Below are 17,160 nucleotides of genomic sequence, written 5' to 3'. Positions count from 1 at the left end.
CTTCTTCCATCCCCTCCTCCTCTCTCCTTTTTCTCCAAAGGGGATAGGGCAGACATTGCTGACGTCACTTCACATCAGTAAAAGAGAGTAACTGTTTCAGAGAAAGAGAGAAAAAATTCATCTGTTTTTCATCAGTGCTAAAGTTTGCCTCTTTAATAGAAATGAGTTGCCTGGTAGGACTAGTCCTTCTGGTTTGAAGCATATAACCCCCACTCCATGCTCCCCCATGAGGGAGGGAGGTGTTCAGCCTGTGAGCTGAATCATTCTATGAATGGTCATAATGCCAAAATCCCTCAAATAGATAAAACTAATTAAAATAAGGTGCAAAGATGAAGTCTTCTAGAGAAGATTTCACATCCACACCTCCTAGACAACTTTTGCCAAGGAGGGTGGAGGGGTTTATGGCTCCATGACATTTCTGCTTCTACTCCTGGAACTTCTTCCCTTCTCTAGGATTCTCCCTCCACAGTTCCACCCCCCACGTTCCCAAACCGCCACACACAGTACAGCTAATAATTTCTCTGCTGTCACATTACTTTTCTGGGGAAAAAAGCTATAGTTCTCCTTTTCCTGATGATACCCCACATTTACAAGTTTACTGTAATTACCCCCTCATCTCCTCTGACATTTCCCTCCATATTCCTCAGTTACAAGCTTTTTACTCAAATCCAGTGTTAGGAAATGTCCCTACATTGTCCCACAGAGATCATTTTAATTCTGCCAAAGTTGGCCTGGTCTCTTTCATTCTCCCTATTCCCTGTCACCCTCCCTTTCCCTTTCCTTTCCCCCCTACTTCCCCATCCTGTGCACACACAGCACTTGCAGTGTGGATAAACCTGCTGGTCAGGACAATCCAAGTTCAATCAGCAAATAAATAAAACTCTTACTTTTTTTGGCTGCCGGTTGCATTCCCCCTCTGGCCGCTGCCTCCTTTAATTATAGGAGCCATATTTCTTCCCTGGGAGACATTCGAGGGGATTTTGAGTTGGAAACTCATTTCTGCTGAGTTATTTGGGAGCCAGGACCAGTGAGTGAGTGGCCCGTACCCAAAGGCTTTGAGTGAAGTGCAGATTGAGACATATCGAGTTCCCTCTAAAAGGATCATTTCATGTGGGAGGTTGGACACAAAGTTTGCACTCGTGACTGGCATTCCAGTGAGAGACATGCATATTTTAAAACAACAAAGCAAGCTGGAATGAAGGCTGAGGGGAGGGGGGGGAAACTTGGAAAGAAGTTACTAAGTGACAAACATCTGTCAACATGAGATAATTTGTAGACTCAGATGTAAAACTATCTGCCTAGTTTGATGAAGTTCAAGGAGCAGAAGCTAGGAAAGCAGAGTGGATACACATTTATCCTTATGAGATATGATTAAAAGACACTTGTCCCCCAGATAGGTGTAATGGGATTAAAACTGCATGTGCATGTATCATTTTAAATGTTTCTTAGAATAGTTAGAGGTAGTTTCTAAATTTTATACTTCTGACAGTTAATGAAAAATTATGTCCAATTTCATTTTGAGAGATGTATTTTATTTTTAATAAATAAAGGAAAGGAGTAAAGTAATAATCAGGACCTTTATTTTGAGAAAATAAAATGAGGTGCATCTAATAACAGAAACAAAATCAGGCAGAAAAAAAGAAGAGAAACAAAAACAATCCCGTAGTTTCTATGTTCTAAAAATCTTTAACTAAAAGTATGTGTACATAAACCAAACATATAAACATCCACCTCTGCATATCAGCAAGGAAAAATGACACAATGTTTTCAAAGGATATTTTTTCTCATTTAAGCTTGGAGCTACAACAAGCAGGTTACACTTTCAGAGAGAAGCAGCAGAAAAGTTCCCTTTCTAGGAGGGAAGTTTTAAAAAGCAGAGTGAAAGATCATGCAAAATCCTGGCACATCTTCTTTCGTACCCTGAATCTATAACAACCACATGGAAGTTCAGGCTCCAGCTTCCACCGAGAAATCTTTTTCTCCTCCAGATCTGAAGACAAAAGGAGAGGAGGCCTAGTAGTGAGCAGGATATCTCTGTTAGTTGTCAGCGCAGGTCCATGGGTTAGGAATGCTAATGAGCCTCTTGGCCAGCTGAAGACTTGATTCTCTCTCGCACACCCTAATGCTAAAACACACACACACACACACACACAAGGGCTCTTGCCACTGACAAGCATACAGACAGAGCCTCATGCACAACTCCTGTCTTTCCTCTTTTTCCTCTGAGTCCAGAGATCGATCGCTGACCCCACCATTGGGCCAATGCTTTATTTATCTGGCTGAGCAATGATATTATCAGCCTTAAACGTTATATACAGCAAATGTCTTCCTAAATCAACACAATAGGATAGCTTGCAGAGACCAGCCTGGTCTTTCTTAAAGAAATCCCTCGCCATCTCTCTCTTCCCCTCTCCCTCCCCTCCACACACTCCTGCTCTTTCTTTACAACTGGGGGTATTTTATACGCTGGAATTTGGAATTTGATGGTTTGCTTTCAACTAGGTTGGAGGAGGCCTTAGCAGACAAGGAGATGGATAGACACCATTATCCAGCCATCACTGAGAACCCCATCAGGGGTTCCCCTGTCAGCCTGATCCAACTGCCTAAACCCACTCTATTCACATGATCCGGATTTCTCAAAATTGAGGTAGAGGGGTGGAGAACCGAGTGTGCAACCTTGCACCGTGTTAATTGTTTTCTTTCCTCTCAATTACATTCATAAACCTATTTTCTGCATTGCATGTTATTTCTTTGTGCTTCAAAATTGAAACCACGTGCAGCCTTCTCTCTTTTGCGCAATACAATAAATGCTCTGCCCCCTCCCCCAATCCATCACACAACTATTTACATCTTGGTTACTCACTCCTCCCTCTGGCCCTGGTGAAGAAATTGGCCTCATGGGACTAGGTAAGGTTTTGTGAAAGTATCTCTCAAATCCTTGTCTCCTCCTGCCCCCAATTTAGAGTGACGTCCCTGGACTCACCTAACGTGGCTATTCTGCACAGGTGGTTGAAGCTTACACTGGGAGAGTTAGTTAGCAAGGGGACATCCAGGAAGAAAGGCAGCTTCGAAGTGTCCAGTCAGGTCCACCTGCTGCTAGCCAGCTACGGTTAGATATGGCCTGTGGGTCCATGCACCCAGGACACAGCCGATCCCTCAAAGGGGGCAACCATTCCCCCGGGAGCATTTCAGTCCCAGGTCCTCCCAGGCAAAGAAGTTCCTCTATAAATAAATAAACTCCAAAGGGGGAGGGAGAGCTGGAAAATGGATTCGCTGACAAGGAGAGATAATAAATGAGAGGCGCTTTCAGATAGATATCTCAGACGTGAAATTGCGCCCAGCTGGTTGTGTAAGCAAACAAATAGTTTCATGTTAGGAACTCTCAACTTGTGCCTTGATGAATAGAACACGACAGAGGTAAATGGGTCTTTAACTCATTTAGGAATACAACTCTTTGGCTTCCCAAGTAAAAGGCCCTGTGACGCCACGGATCCTGAGCAGGTCATTTAACAAGAGTTTTATTAGTTCCCACTTGTGTCCCCCTCCACTCCCTCTCCACATTCCTTCTGGTCTCCCATTTGCAGAGATATTCAGGTGGTTTGTTCTGAGGAATAGTGGAGTTTACAGGAGGTGACTTTGCCATTGTGGGAGATAGATAACAAGAGTACCCACAAATGGGGGAAGAGGAGAAGGACAATTTTTAAAGTAAACTTTTTGCATGTCCCAAGTGGAAGAGCTCAGGTGGTCTGGGATCAACGGGCTCCAGAGTCCCAGAATCCCAAAGAGCAAAGCTGGGCGATGGGGCCTCCAAGAACATACCAAGACTCCGCTGCCTTTTGGAAGTTGTTACCAGAGGCAGCAAGCTTGGACCAACCAGAGAGGCAGAGTCCCGGAAGCCCTAGTTTGTTTGGGCAGCTGAATTCCCCATCCTGGATTTTTGGTGTGGTGCCACAGGGTAAGCACTCGACCTCCAGGTTGGTTTGAACTGCAAGGCTGGTGGTTCAAATTCACCAGTCGCTCCTTAGAAAACCTATACAAGGTCGCTATGAGTCAGAACTGACTCCCTGGCACTTAACAACAAAAACAACATTCCCCATTTTAGGAGCTGGTCACATATTGGGATGTGAGCATGAGGAGTAAAGATCATACTTTCTTCCCTTGCTCCAGGACTTATCCCTAGTGGCTCTCCCAGTCCCAGGAGGTAGATAAGATAAGATAAGATAAGGCTCATCTTCCATCTCTCCTCCTCTCCACCCACCCCCAGCAATTCCCAAAGGAGAGAACGTCCTTCCAGAGATGTTTTTTTTTTTTTTTTTTCCTGACGTTTTCTGCAAAGCTCTGGCTAAAGTAGTTTGACTGACTTCAAAGTCCCTAAAGTTCTCAGTAGCCCAGCAAGTTAGAAAAGGGATCCTTTGACTTTCATGTGTCACAGGTAATTTCAAGAGGGAAGTCATCTTGTGTGGGCTGCTCTCCAACTGTTAAAATGTATATCATCTGGCCCTAGGGATCTGTTGGCTCCACCCCGGCCAGTTATCCCAGCCCTTCCCTCCAGACTCATTAGAGCAAGGACAGCCCTGGCTTGTCAGATGAGGCTGCGAGCGCCTTAAGCGACCGTCTGGCCTACACCTGTCTGAGGCCTCACACCCAAGTTTCCGGGCTCCCTCTGGTGCCTGGCATGAAAGCAGACTCTCTGTAGGGGTCTCAGGGCCACCCAGGCATAAGCGTTCCCTCCCACATGCTCCACCTCTTAGTCTGTCTAGGCCCTGGACCCAGGCATCTTTCAGGGGCTTGGGAGACAATGAAAATTTTCAAGGCCCTGCCCCTCAGTCCAGCTCGACCTTCACTCTACCCCCGCTGGGATGAGGCTACTGGTCAGCCATAACATGGGAGCTTTTAACCAGAACAGAGAGGACACTTGCTGGTTGTTGGGCGGCACAGCCCCCTCACTATTTAGATGCTGCAGCCTCACCTCCCGAAGCCTTCCCTTAGCTCTAGTGAATCTCAAAACTCCAGAAGCTCCAACAGCTTCCAGTAGTGCTCAGCTTGACCAACCTGGGTACCTGAAAGGCTCTGTCTCTCTGGATGAGAACCACAGAGATCTCTAGTTAAGGAAAGATGACTATCTTTGAGTACAATGCAGGTGGGAAATTCTCCAGCCACCAAGGAGACAGCAGAGAGGAGAACCCCTCCCCACCCCCCTGCCTGCTACTCTCACCCCCACCCCACTGGGCCTCTGTAGCAGAGAAGCTGAGCACCCTTTGCTTCTCCTGGCTTCTAGACCAAGTCCCCCTCCCAGAAAGTCTATGAGCCATAGGAAGGCCTGCTTTTTCCCGCTGAACTGTTTGGGCTGGATCTGGGCTTGGGCCAGAAAGATTCAGAAAGATCTCTGGGATTCCCCAGGCCTTGAGTGTTGGTCCTGGACCCTTGGATAAGAGGCAAGTTGCCATTGCCACCTCCTGCGGCCCAGGATCAAGTGCCGGGCACATCTGGACTTTGGATCAGGGGCTAGTCTCTACACTAGGTGGCCTCCATATTGAAATTAATTGAAAAATACGTTTCTGATCTATGAAAATGTTTATCTGTTTTCATCAGAGGGATCATACTGTAATGAATATATTTACATCTAATTTCCAGAAAGGCAGGAAATATTGGTGAGCACTTCCAGGCAGCTGCCCCTCCCCCACTACATCCAGGCTTGCAACCCATTCCACATCAAGCCCCTCACATCCAGCAGCGGGAGAATTCCCTGAGACTTCCTGAGAGAAGGTCGGAGTTGAATGTGAACTCTACAATCCCCTCTGACTTCAGCATCCCCACTATAACAGCGAAGTCACCCTGGGCCTAAGATGTTGCCACAAGGTGTGGTGCAAAGGCTGCCTGTGGCTCTGGAGCCCGGTGGTGGTTGGGATAGATTGTTGTTGTTAACTGCCATCGAATCAGTTCTGACCCTTAGACACCCTGTATAGGGTTTCTGAGGAGCAGCTGGTGGATTTGAACAGCCAATATTGCAGTTCAAATTGACCTTGCAATCCAGCACATTATCCTGCAGCACCACACCAGGACTCCAGGACAGACTGGAGGGCAGGGAAGTTCAGCTGACCACAGAGCTCACAGCCTCACACCCACCTGGCCTGGTCAGGCAAACCTAGTACAGGATAGTGGACAGCAGGGATTTTCCCACTGAGAGTGCAACACTGACCAGGCTGAGCTGCAAACAGAATATTAAAAACTTTAAGCCAGTTGGAGTGTAATGCATGTTTTAAGGAATAATGATAATAATAAAACCTGGAGATAGCAAATTGAAAGCAAAGCATTGCTAGTGACTTCTAAAAGTGAAACTCTTGCCCCATCTTAGCCTGTTTAGGGTTGGGGAGAGGTGAGAAGTGTTATTTTTAAAGATCTGGCTTTATTAGTATGTTGAGAACGCTCCCTTGGCTTATGAATTCTTGAAGCTCCAGCTCCGATCCTATAAAACATTCATGCTCCAAAAGCTGTTACAGAATTGCCCCCCCACACAGCCAACAAGAAGACTCAGGGGTAGATTTCTGCCTTCAAAGGGCCACTAGGGCCCAAAGCCCATTCTCGGAATAATGGACTCTGTCTGGCTCCCCAACTCCTAGGTTCAGAATTTATACCCAGAAGTGTCCTAGGAGGGACCTTCCATCCACCCACCAGAGCTTGAGGGTCCTCTAGGGAACACCTGTCACAGAACCTGAAGGGAAGGGCAAACCACAGCTCTTCAGTGGACCATAATGGGGAGCAAAGCCAGGGCTCCAGGCGCTGAGGCTCCAACTTTCTCCCAGAGCTGGAAAAGGCAGGACTCTCCAAACACTGACATCCAAGAGCTCACACACAGCGGCCTGAAAGACCGTTCTACCACGCCTGTTACATCTACCCCTCTACACCTCTCCTGAACCTTGTCTGATTGACGAGTTCCCACCTGTAGCCAGACCCGGGCTTGATGCTGCTGTGGAGTCACTAAAGAAGGTAGTTTCTCCTGCACTTGCTGCGTGGAGACTCCACAGCGCATGACCCGAGCGCCCCAGCCCCTGATCCAGCTGCTCACAGGGCCGCCTACGGCCGGCCCACAAGCCCATAAGAGCTGCTGTACCATGCCCAGACTTCCAGGCTCCCTGGCCTCAACGCTGACTCCAGCCCACGCAAAGCCTGGCCCTTCGTATTTACAAAACCCAGGCAACGGTTTGATTTTAGGAAATGAATCCCAGACAATCTATGGACCTTAAAAGTTATGTCAGCCCTCCCCAATTCACTTCTAAAGTAATTAATGTGGAAATTGAGGGGTTCTCTTGCACTGATGACAACTGTCAAGCAACCAGACACATGGATTTTGCTAAATTCTTTTATTTTTGTTTAAATTTTCACTTCAATTTTAATTCTTGAAGAACAGCCTTGACAACATATATCGCACTCATTATAAGAAGCAAAGGGTTATATCAAAAATTATTAGTATAGAATCACAGGAAATCTGGTTTGGAACCAGAAAAAAATACAAAACAGATATAGATACATAGACACAGGACAATTTTATAATTATTTGGAAAATGTTATTTTCCCCTAATTCTTGTTTCCTTTTTCTGTTATGCGCATACGATGTTTAAATTTTACAAAAAAAATGAAAATAAAGGCTAATATTTTACAAAATGAATAACAATGTTCAGGGTAGGTGTGTGTGTGTGTGTGTTTCTACATAGGATTCAGTCCACTTCCATGTGTGTGGTTTTCTGTACAGAATATATCCACATCCGTCCACAATAAATCCTGGAAGGTCCGTTAGTCTCCTTCTGTTTTATTAAAATCCTCATGGTCCTCTCTTCCATTTTTTTTTTTTTTTTCTCTTTTTCTCACCAGACACAAGATCCTTTTCCTTTCCTTTCCAATGTGTTCAAAGATCTGATCCTAAACGAGTCTTTCTCGTGGCTTGCAGTTCGGGCTGCATTTCTGCAGAATGGGCTTCTCTTGTCCCAGCCCTCCTCCTCCCCCCCCACGCGCCCCCCAGCCCTGCCTGCCTGGCCTGTCTGGCCCGCTGCCTTGTGTCAGTTGACCGGGTGTCCTGCAGCTTTGGAGTCTTTGGCCCCGGCTGGTCTTCTGAGTCTCATAGGGGGATGGGGGCAGGTGGGAAGCGCCCAAAATCTAGGAGCACTGGATGGACATGTAAGGCCAGTTGAAGCTGCTCCCAGACAGTAACATATCACGGATGAGAGTTTTGATCGGGGTTTTACCTACCAAACGGACGAAGAAGAGCTGCTCGATGACAGAAGAGGACACAGTACGCAGCGAGGGCAGTCGCAGCAGCAGTTTGCCGAAACGGCTTGGCTGGTTGGGGTACTGGCTCCTTACATACTCCTCCAGGGCACACTGCGACTTCTCCTGCAGGCTCTCGATGTGGGCAGCATCCGACAGGCCACAGGCGTCTGCCCAGGCAGCCGCAGGAGGGAAAGATGGGGATGGAGTACACAGTTAGATCTGAGAGCTGCAGAGGCCAAACAAGAAGTCACCAAATAAACACACACACACACACAAACATACACACACACACACTCTCTTTTTTGGGTATTGTTTTTAAAGAGAAAAGGGCAAAAAGGAAATAAAATACAAAAATCTTTCCTTCCCCAATTCCTTCTTCACCATTCCCTTCCGCCAGCCCCTAATATAAATAAGATAAACCAAACCCTTGCTAAGCCTAGGGGAGCTGGAGAGGAAAGCACACACACACACACACACACACACACACACACACACACACACACACACACACACACCGAGGCAGCAATCTCTCTAGTCCCTTTGTTTTTCCTCTTGCACCTTTGGATTAAATAATGTACGATGCTGGAGCCGTGGTGTTTGCTATGCTATCAACCTGTCCTCAGTCTGCAGGGGAGCATCTTTCTGGCTGTGCTCATTAAAGGGAGGATTTTTGCCCCTTTGCCCCCGATTTTCAGGTGTTCAGGAGCCCTAAAGAAACAGACAGCCTGAAGGCAACTAAAGGCTTCTTGGAGTCCCCTCTCAAGCCCAAATGACTCCAACTGGAAACCTCAAGGAGAACTTAGATTGTGTAGTGACAAACACATGGGAGGGGGTAAAGAGTCCTGGTCTGGCAGTGCCTGGAAGCAGATCAAGCCTATGTTTTAGCAATGGAGAATATGAGATCCACCATCTATGCAAGCAAGGACTCTGCAGCAAATCCTCAGTGAGGGTGTACACTTCTATCTATGCCTCAGATCAAGTAATTGAAAATTGGTCACATCTCTGTAAGCTGTATAATAATCAGGAAGAATATGGCTCAGTTACTCCAGGCTGGGGAAGGGAGACGTCTTCAGTGATCACACACAAAGCTGGGATAGAGGCAGCTGCTGCTGTTTCAGAGCTTGGGTGGGGGAAGGTGGGAGACTATGGGGCCAGAGTCTTCCTGTGGCAGGACTGAGGGGGCGGGAAAGGGCACTTCCACACAAGGACAACATCTCAAACCCTGCATGTTTACCTCATATCAACCAAGACCCTTCATGGTCCTTTAAAAATATTTCAAGACAGTGTCTAATACTATAACCACTAAGTAGAAGCAGGCAAATTAAGGAGAAGGTGAAATCCAAGGAATGGCATGAAGGTTTCATCTCCTAGTATTAATAATAAATACAAAGCAACAATAACAACAACAAAACAAAACAAGAGGATCACAGAGGAGCCCTTAGTCAGTTGAAGTTGACTAGAGATCAAAGACAGAGTTTGCTAATATATAGATCTAGGGAGATATTCATGCATGGTAAAGCCCCCAAAAGGACACTGTATAATTGTGAATGGGCAAGTGTGACCCTAAGAAAACAGAACAAATTATTCAAAGGGAAACCTGTGTGTGCTGAGTTTCTGAGCTTTACATCTTTATATTTCAAGAACTGGGATTTACAAAGCATTCTAACACCTTCATCTACAAGGCTATGGCCTCAAGCAAAAATACAAATAAAACTAGCGATAATTCAAGAACTTCTGAGGGAAGTCCCCTTTGACCCCACATCCAGACTGGGTTCCTCTCAGATATCTAATTACTGTAGCCAGCTGCTGGGGTGCATCCACATTGGCCTGTTTTGGGAAGCCAACGTGGTTTTACTGCTACCAGAAGTAGAGAGGAGCTCTTTGGAATTTCATTGCTTAGAGAGGGGACCTTCAGAGTTGCCCTTGGCCCTGTAGCTAACCTGGCCTTGTTGAAAGGCCATCCTGAAGACCCATATTTACATATCTCTGGCTTTACATGCCTTTTCTTCCTATTAGGCCACAAGATCTCTTTCAGTCCCAGAGAATGCAATATAAAAAGGACCCACAAGACCCATATGGCATTCCCTTCAGGTCAGTAAAATATTTATCTGATATTTATCATTGGGGTGACCAGAGTACAAGTTCACTACCCTACTCTTAGGCCACTCCAAGGAAGGAGAGGCCAGGAAAGCCATGCTTGGGCATTGTGCTGATTGCTTCCATTTAATTTCCTCCTTTGGAAGAGAAATACCTAAAGCTGGGTCAGGCTGCCAGGTAACAGGCAGTCTTTCTCTGTAAGGAGCTTGTTCGGACCTGGCTTCCCACTCTATCCATTCATCCTCTCCCATTGTAACAGGACTGCCCCAACTTTGGAAGACTACGGGGTACGGGCTTTCAGATCAATGGGGTGGTTGTGGTGGCAGAGCTAGGTGAGTAGGGGGTGTATAGCAGTCCACACTTAACACTCCATGAGCTATACTCCATACAAAGAAAGAAGGCAGAATGTGCAATACCCATGTCCCACGTTTTATTATGTGGTAGTGTCATTGTGGGAAACTTCAATATTTCTTCTACAGTGTATGGAAAGAAATTATGTAAATAAATAACCATTACTGCTCTGGCCCTCCCGGCTTAGCCTTTGTAGTATGGAGAATGTATTTCATGTTGTGCATTCAGAAGAGTTTAGTGTTCAGGAAATATAGATGTAATCAGCTGCTATAACTAGAAATCAAAGTTATTATTATGCTGAAAATGGATTTATTGTATTTATGTTAACTAGATGGCTCTTTTCAGGGAAGGTCTCATTTATTTGAAGGGATATTTAGGTGTATGAATTCATAAAAAATTTAAAAAGTAAGTTCAGGTCATGACCTAGTCCTTGGATACAGTCCAAAATATTAAGGATTAAACATACCATCCAGAGGCCAAATGTGAAAGCCACCATGGGGAACCTCTGTGCCAGCTTCAAATACTTAGCCAGAGCAAACTACATTGGACAAGATGCCTAAAACTGTCTTTTCCATCATTCAAAGTTTGCTTAAAAGTTGGATGACTTTGAGAAGGCTTCCCATGAATTCCCTTCTGGCTAGCAATCAAAACAAGTTTAGTCAAAACTGGAAATGTGTTGTATGGAAGAGAGGGGTGAATTACTACTGACAGCTATATTTCCATTTTCAGATACTCTGCTTGCAATTTTCCAACAAAATAATGTTATTGTTCCCTTCTAGACACCCCTTACACCCTGATGACTTGGTTCAAGCAAGTGCTTTGGGAATTTTTTTTTTTTAAGGAACACTTTTCACAGGGGTGTTTTAAAATGGAAAGTTGAAAGAAAAGCATTAATAATTCCACAATCTTCTCTGCAGTCTTTGCCTCTCTCTGGGAAAGGGCAGGAGATCAGAAAAGTCAAGGGGGTTCAAAGAACCTCAGGCAGGACAAGGGAGAGGGAGGGGAGACGTTTCTTGAGAAGACCTCTGTCCAGCTCCAAGTAACATTTCTGCTTCAAGACTCCTAGCTGGATAAGACTGAAAACCCCCAGCTTCCCTGACACTGGCCTGCGTCCTGATGAATTTGGCTATAGAGGCTGGTATTGGAGAGTGAGCCAGGCCCCCAGCCTGCCAGAGCTAAAGCAGTCTGGTCCCTGCTTCCCAGGCTCTTTGTCACTTTTGAAAAACACGTTTCCATCAAGAAGACTTATTAAGATAAAATGCATTCAAACCCCGAGGAGGCTATTCAATAAATCTTCCATTTGTTTTAAGGTTCGCACTTTATCCTCTTGCAAAGAATAACTCCCTCTCCCACTAGCAGACCTGCATTTGCACTGAAAGTAATAGAGGGGCAGTCCAAGTCCATGGCTCTGGCCACCCTGCATACAAATGAGATGCTCCTGTCTAAATAAATTATCTGCTGCTCAGATCGATATTAATACTACATTTGCTACATTACAATATTGTGCAAATTTAAGAGTCATTTTAATACAATGTAAATACGATTCTTCACGCATGAAAGCCAAGAAATATTGATAGATTATACCACTGCTTACCGCTCAACAAGGCCTTGGGAAAGGGGTTTTGCTATCTTTGCTCAAGAATGGTTTTAATTTGGCCTTTGGAGGGCCTGGCTCTAGGATAGATTTATTAGGACAGTTTATTTGTTCACCGAACAGAGGAATGAAAAACAATAGTGCCAATAATGGTGGTAAAACTGCAGCTAACACTACTTGCAGTGGGCAGGGTCCAAGACCAAATCTGAGCAGCACTGCTCCCCACCAGCGGCCTTTCTAGCTTTGTTTATATTTCTCCCCATTACCTGCTGTCCCGGGTGTTTATGTGTTTCCCCCTTGCAGGTTATAATAATAAAAGGCGGGCAGTGTTCTCAGAGGCTCAGACCAGAGCCTTTCAAAGGCAACGTTAATGCACTTTCCTGGAAGTTAATTTAAACCATCTATCATAAGAGAAATTGTTAACATGCATGTTACCACCGCCTACACTTAATTTGATATTTTTAAGGCAATCTGTTAAATTTCCAATACTCGACTGTTTTGCATAGCCATGAGATTTATCTCCAGGTCGGAATTCTCCCATACTTGTGAACCCTGCAATATTGCTTTTGTTTTTTATCTTTCTTGTTTAGATCGAATCCGTTTTTTACGACCGTCAATAACCTCAGCAACTGCAAACATGAATGGTTTCCGATAAGGGAAAATCAGGCAACAATAAAGCCGGCTTATTTATGATTTATTTGTGCATATTCTTCTCTTTCCACCTCTTTCTGTGTATCTGTATGTGTCGGGAAACTCATCCAGGGAGGATGCCACACAGAGGAGAAAGCCATATTCCCACGTTCTCTTGCTTTCCACTCCTCCCCCAGAAACGCAGAGCTCTGGCTCACAGACACACACACACACACACACACACACACGCACACGCACACGCACACCGTGAGCATATACCGCACACACGCACAACCAGAGTCACAGCACCGCTTCCCCTCCCCCCAGACACGCACCGGGTGCTGCAGTGGCCCGAGCCGGCGCCAGGCCTCCAGATCCCGTCACCCACGTTCCCGCCCGAACCCCCTCGGCTCCCGCACAGCCACGCTCCCAAGATGGCAGCTGCGCGGTTAGCCGCGTCCCCGAGCGGGAGCCGCAGGGCGCGGGCCAGCCCGAGGGTCCGGTGAGCGCCGGGCTGGGCGCGGCGGCGGCGCAGGAGGCCCGGGCTGGCGGGTGGGCCGGCGGGCGGGTGGAGCGGGGCCTGTGCTCGCTCCCGACTAGGCCTGCCCTCCCAGCGACCACAGCCTCACCTGACGTGAACAGCACGATGGCTTTGAGGCAACTGTACTCGGCCGAGTCGACGTGCAGCGCCTTGAGCTTCTCCACTTGCTCCTGGAAGATGCGGATGTGGTCCATGAAGGCCACGACGTGGTCGGCGGACATGGGCGAGGCGTGCAGGCCAGCGGCGGCCAGCAGCGGCGCCACGTGCAGCGGCATGGAGCATTGGGCCGCGTTGAGCACGAACAGCTCGCTCCAGGTGAGGCGCAGCAGGGACACCTGATCGGTGATCTGCAGATCCGGGAAGAAGGGAATATTGCGGGCCCACTCGACGGCGCTGAAGAGCAGGCGCGCTGCTAGCTCGCAGATGTTCTCGATGCCCATGATGTTGTTGGGCTGCATACACTGGCTGCCATAGCGCGACGTGGGATAGGGCTCGGCGCGCAGTAGCAGCGAGATGTAGCCCGACAGGTAGCAGTGACCGTTGAGAGGGTCCCCGTTGGTGAGCGCGTACTGGCCTGGGTTGGGCTGGGTTGGAGGCATTCTTCCTCGCTGAACCGCTGACAAAAAGAAAGAGAGAAAAGAGGCAATGTGCATCCAGGGGGCTTGCGAACATCGCCGCGCTGCAGCGCACCCGACACAAAGCGGAGGCTCTTCCCGCAGTCACCCGCGCCCCGCGTACCTTCTTTCATGCGCTCGCTCTCACTCACAACCCATACCACGAGAAGAGCTGGAGTAAGGTCCTCCAGCTCCGTGGCCCAATGTACCGAGTCATCGCCTGTGCCACTGGCCACCCTAACCCTGCAGGAACCAGGCCTGACTTCAAGGCCCCCAGCTGGGCATGACCAGCCAAACTCTTACGCCAAGAAAGTGTCAACATCTCCACCACCAAGGAAGAACATACAGAAAAGTGAAACCCCACTCATGCCTTCAGGTTGAAATCGGGGTTTAAGAAAAGAAAAAGAAAAAAAACAAAACAAAACATATCTATATAGGCGAAACTTGAGAAAGGTTGTGGTTCTAGGCAAATATCTAGAGGCCTGGTAATTTGCAAGCAAGCAACGTTCTGCTCATAAAATGTTTCCATATTCTCTAAAAATGCTATAGGGTTATCCTTAAAATAGATACAAGTTACATACCCTCCTAACCACTTACAACTTTTGAGTAGAGAAGAAGTATCCTGCACCCCTCCCTTCTTCCCTCCTCCTCCTCGCCCCACACAAAGTTCTCACTGTTAAAAGCAACAGAAAATTGAATATTTTCAAGAAAAAAAAAGTTGAACTTACAGTAGCCAAACATTATTGAAAAAAGTGGGGAATATAATTAATTTCTGTCCTGCGCCGCACCACTGCAACCTGCAGCCAGCTTTTGCCCAGTGAATGGACGAGCTTGCAACTGCAAAAACACTGGATTCATTAACCATCTGAATGCAAAACGTAAGCATGCTTTGAGTTCTTAAAGCTGACCAAAGTTTTTTTTTTTTTTTTTTTTTTTTTAAATGTGTATGTTTTACTTCAACACTGCCAGCGTTTTAAATTGCCATATAAACAAAGGCAACTTTAGGGAAAGTTAGGACTACTGAACTCTTCCCCAACAAATTAATGTAGATATGTCCATGAACACATAGCTGTATTTTCTTAAGTTTGCTTTGATTCTAATTTTTAATGCAAGTCTTACTGCAATTTAAGGTCTTGAAACATAATGGCTAGAATACTTTTTTCTAATTATAGTTTTGAACTTGGCAGTTATTTTTCAATTAAATTAGAGCACAATTCAAAGATGTGTTCTTTTTTCTCTCTCTCTCAGATGCCTACAAAATCTCCCTGGAGCTAGAAATGAAGTCGTCATATTTGCCTCCTTCTTGAGATCTGAAGGAATTCAATTTCTTTTCTTGTGGCATATAAAACAGAATTTTAAAGTCAATTACAAGAAGCAGTAATCTGTATTCTTCAAAACTGACTGGCTCGATAATTTGACTATAAGACATCTTTAACGATTGTCAGGAGACAAACTTTAACTGTAAACAGCTAAATATATTTATAAGAAAGTACTGCATCTCCTGCCACACGAACATGAAACACATCTAAATCCAACATCAGAAGTTGTGTTTAAAAAAAAAAACCAAACAAACAGAAACAAACAACAAACCCATACAACACAGGGATTAAATGATGTGGAAGCTCATGCCAGCTGCAGTCTATGCATTATAGCCAAATCAGAAGGATCGGCAAATGCGTAGTAAATTGTAATTTGTATGCAGTATTTAAGCAGAGGGTGGAGTTTGATGAAGAAATAAAAGGAGTATCATGCTTTAAAAAAAATGACACAACTATGAAAGCACGGTTCAGTCACAAACTTTCCTTTCAAAGTAGAGGGGTGAAAACAAGGCCACAGCTCCAGAGGAGGCGGCCCTAGCTCCGTGGAGAGGAGCGGGAACCAGTGAACGGGCTAGAAGCCCCCCTTCCCCCCTAATTAGACCTACAAGTGCAATAAATCTCACTCCTCTTTTTCCAAGCTAAGCTTCTAAAAGGATGATGGCAGCAATGAATCTACGGTTCAGGGTACTCCAGTCCCAGCCCTTTCCCATTTTAAATAAAGAGTATGAAGACGTGGAGAAGAAAGTGGACTGGAAAACAAAACAAAACAAAACAAAAACACAGTAAAGAGTTTTCTAAGGAAATAAGCACCCCCTTCCCCAAGTTCATGCCAGCACAGCCCCAAGCATCCTCACGCACACACGGGAAAGAGACACACCAAGCACATCCAAGACAGAGGGAGGGAGGGGATTTTATGCCATAGCTCACGATCCCAGGGACACAATCCCGAGCAGGCAGCGGGAGGGGTTGGGGAGCTGGGAAGAGGAGCGCAGGCCGGGAGGGGGAGGCAGCAGCAGCGAGCTTGGGGGGGGGGGGAGACGCAGGGGGAGGAAGGCTGCAGGGACAGGGGAAGGTGGGACGGACCGGGACCACTGGAGCCCCAGCCCCACACAGCAGCCACCCCCTCGAAAAAGAAAGAAAGAAAGGAAGGAAGAAAGAAAGAAAGAAAGAAAAGAGGGGCCGGGAAGCGGGGCGAAGCGCAGGGAGAGAAGCAGAGAAGAAATATTCACCTTCCCGCCTCATGCCCACTTTGAGGCACTTCTTGAGGCGGCAGTATTGGCACTGGTTGCGGTGGTGCTGGTCGATGGGACAGTTCCTGTTGGCACGGCATGTGTAAGTTAAGTTCCTGCGGACGCTCCTCTTGAAGAAACTTTTGCAACCCTCGCAGGTGAATTGGCCGTAGTGCTTGCCGCTCGACTTGTCCCCGCACACCACGCATTCGATGTGCTGCTGGCTCTGGCCCGAGCCGGGCAGGCCCTGGCCCTTGTCCCCCGCCGTGCCGGGGGTGGCGGGCGCTCCGGGCTGGCCCGGGGTCTGCGGCGTGTGCGGCGCGCCCGAGCCCGCCTGCTGCTGCTGCTCGCCGGCGCCACCGCCACCGCCGCGGGCCGCCTGCGCTGCGGGGTTGGGGCCGCCGGGGTTGCCCCCGGCCACGTCGTCCTGCGGATCTCGCCAGCTGCTAACTACCATTGCCATATCTTTGGGCCCGGGGAGCGCTGGGGGGAGCCGAGCTGCTCGCCGAGGGCCGCGGGA

At 47.1% G+C, this 17,160-nt stretch overlaps 1 protein-coding gene across 5 annotated transcripts; it reads right to left on the bottom strand.

The window, feature by feature from the left end:
* Window positions 1-7,886: 7,886 nt before the first annotated feature.
* Window positions 7,887-17,153, bottom strand: NR2F1 (nuclear receptor subfamily 2, group F, member 1). Of its 5 annotated transcripts, none has more exons than XM_006867874.1 (4): window positions 16,988-17,103; window positions 16,641-16,864; window positions 13,567-14,094; window positions 8,152-8,432 (listed from the first exon to the last, which is right to left on the bottom strand). In XM_006867874.1, the coding sequence occupies exons 1-4, from the start codon at window positions 17,101-17,103 to the stop codon at window positions 8,152-8,154; spliced, it is 1,149 nt and encodes a 382-aa protein (XP_006867936.1). The 5 variants fall into 5 exon arrangements, with proteins under 5 accessions (XP_006867933.1, XP_006867936.1, XP_006867934.1 ...); XM_006867872.1 differs by having other exon boundaries at window positions 16,641-16,986; window positions 17,020-17,103; XM_006867873.1 differs by having other exon boundaries at window positions 16,641-16,944; window positions 17,020-17,103.
* Between the last annotated feature and the right edge of the window lie 7 nt (window positions 17,154-17,160).

The sequence above is a fragment of the Chrysochloris asiatica genome, unplaced genomic scaffold, assembly GCF_000296735.1.
Source record: "Chrysochloris asiatica unplaced genomic scaffold, ChrAsi1.0 scaffold00111, whole genome shotgun sequence".
NCBI classification, from domain to species: Eukaryota; Metazoa; Chordata; class Mammalia; order Afrosoricida; family Chrysochloridae; genus Chrysochloris; species Chrysochloris asiatica.
The sequence above is the reverse complement of the archived record's forward strand: the minus strand, read 5'-3'. Positions and strand labels throughout refer to the sequence as shown.

What these genes read in the sequence shown, in the direction of transcription:
- NR2F1 (XM_006867871.1), bottom strand. Translation starts at nt 17,103, where the DNA reads ATGGCAATGGTAGTTAGCAGCTGGCGAGATCCGCAGGACGACGTGGCC. An exon ending in AGTGGGCATGAGGCGGGAAG is followed by an intron (nt 14,095 to 16,640) that starts GTGAATATTTCT and finishes TCTTTTTGTCAG; the next exon opens with CGGTTCAGCGAGGAAGAATG. An exon ending in CATCGTGCTGTTCACGTCAG is followed by an intron (nt 8,433 to 13,566) that starts GTGAGGCTGTGG and finishes CTGCCTGGGCAG; the next exon opens with ACGCCTGTGGCCTGTCGGAT.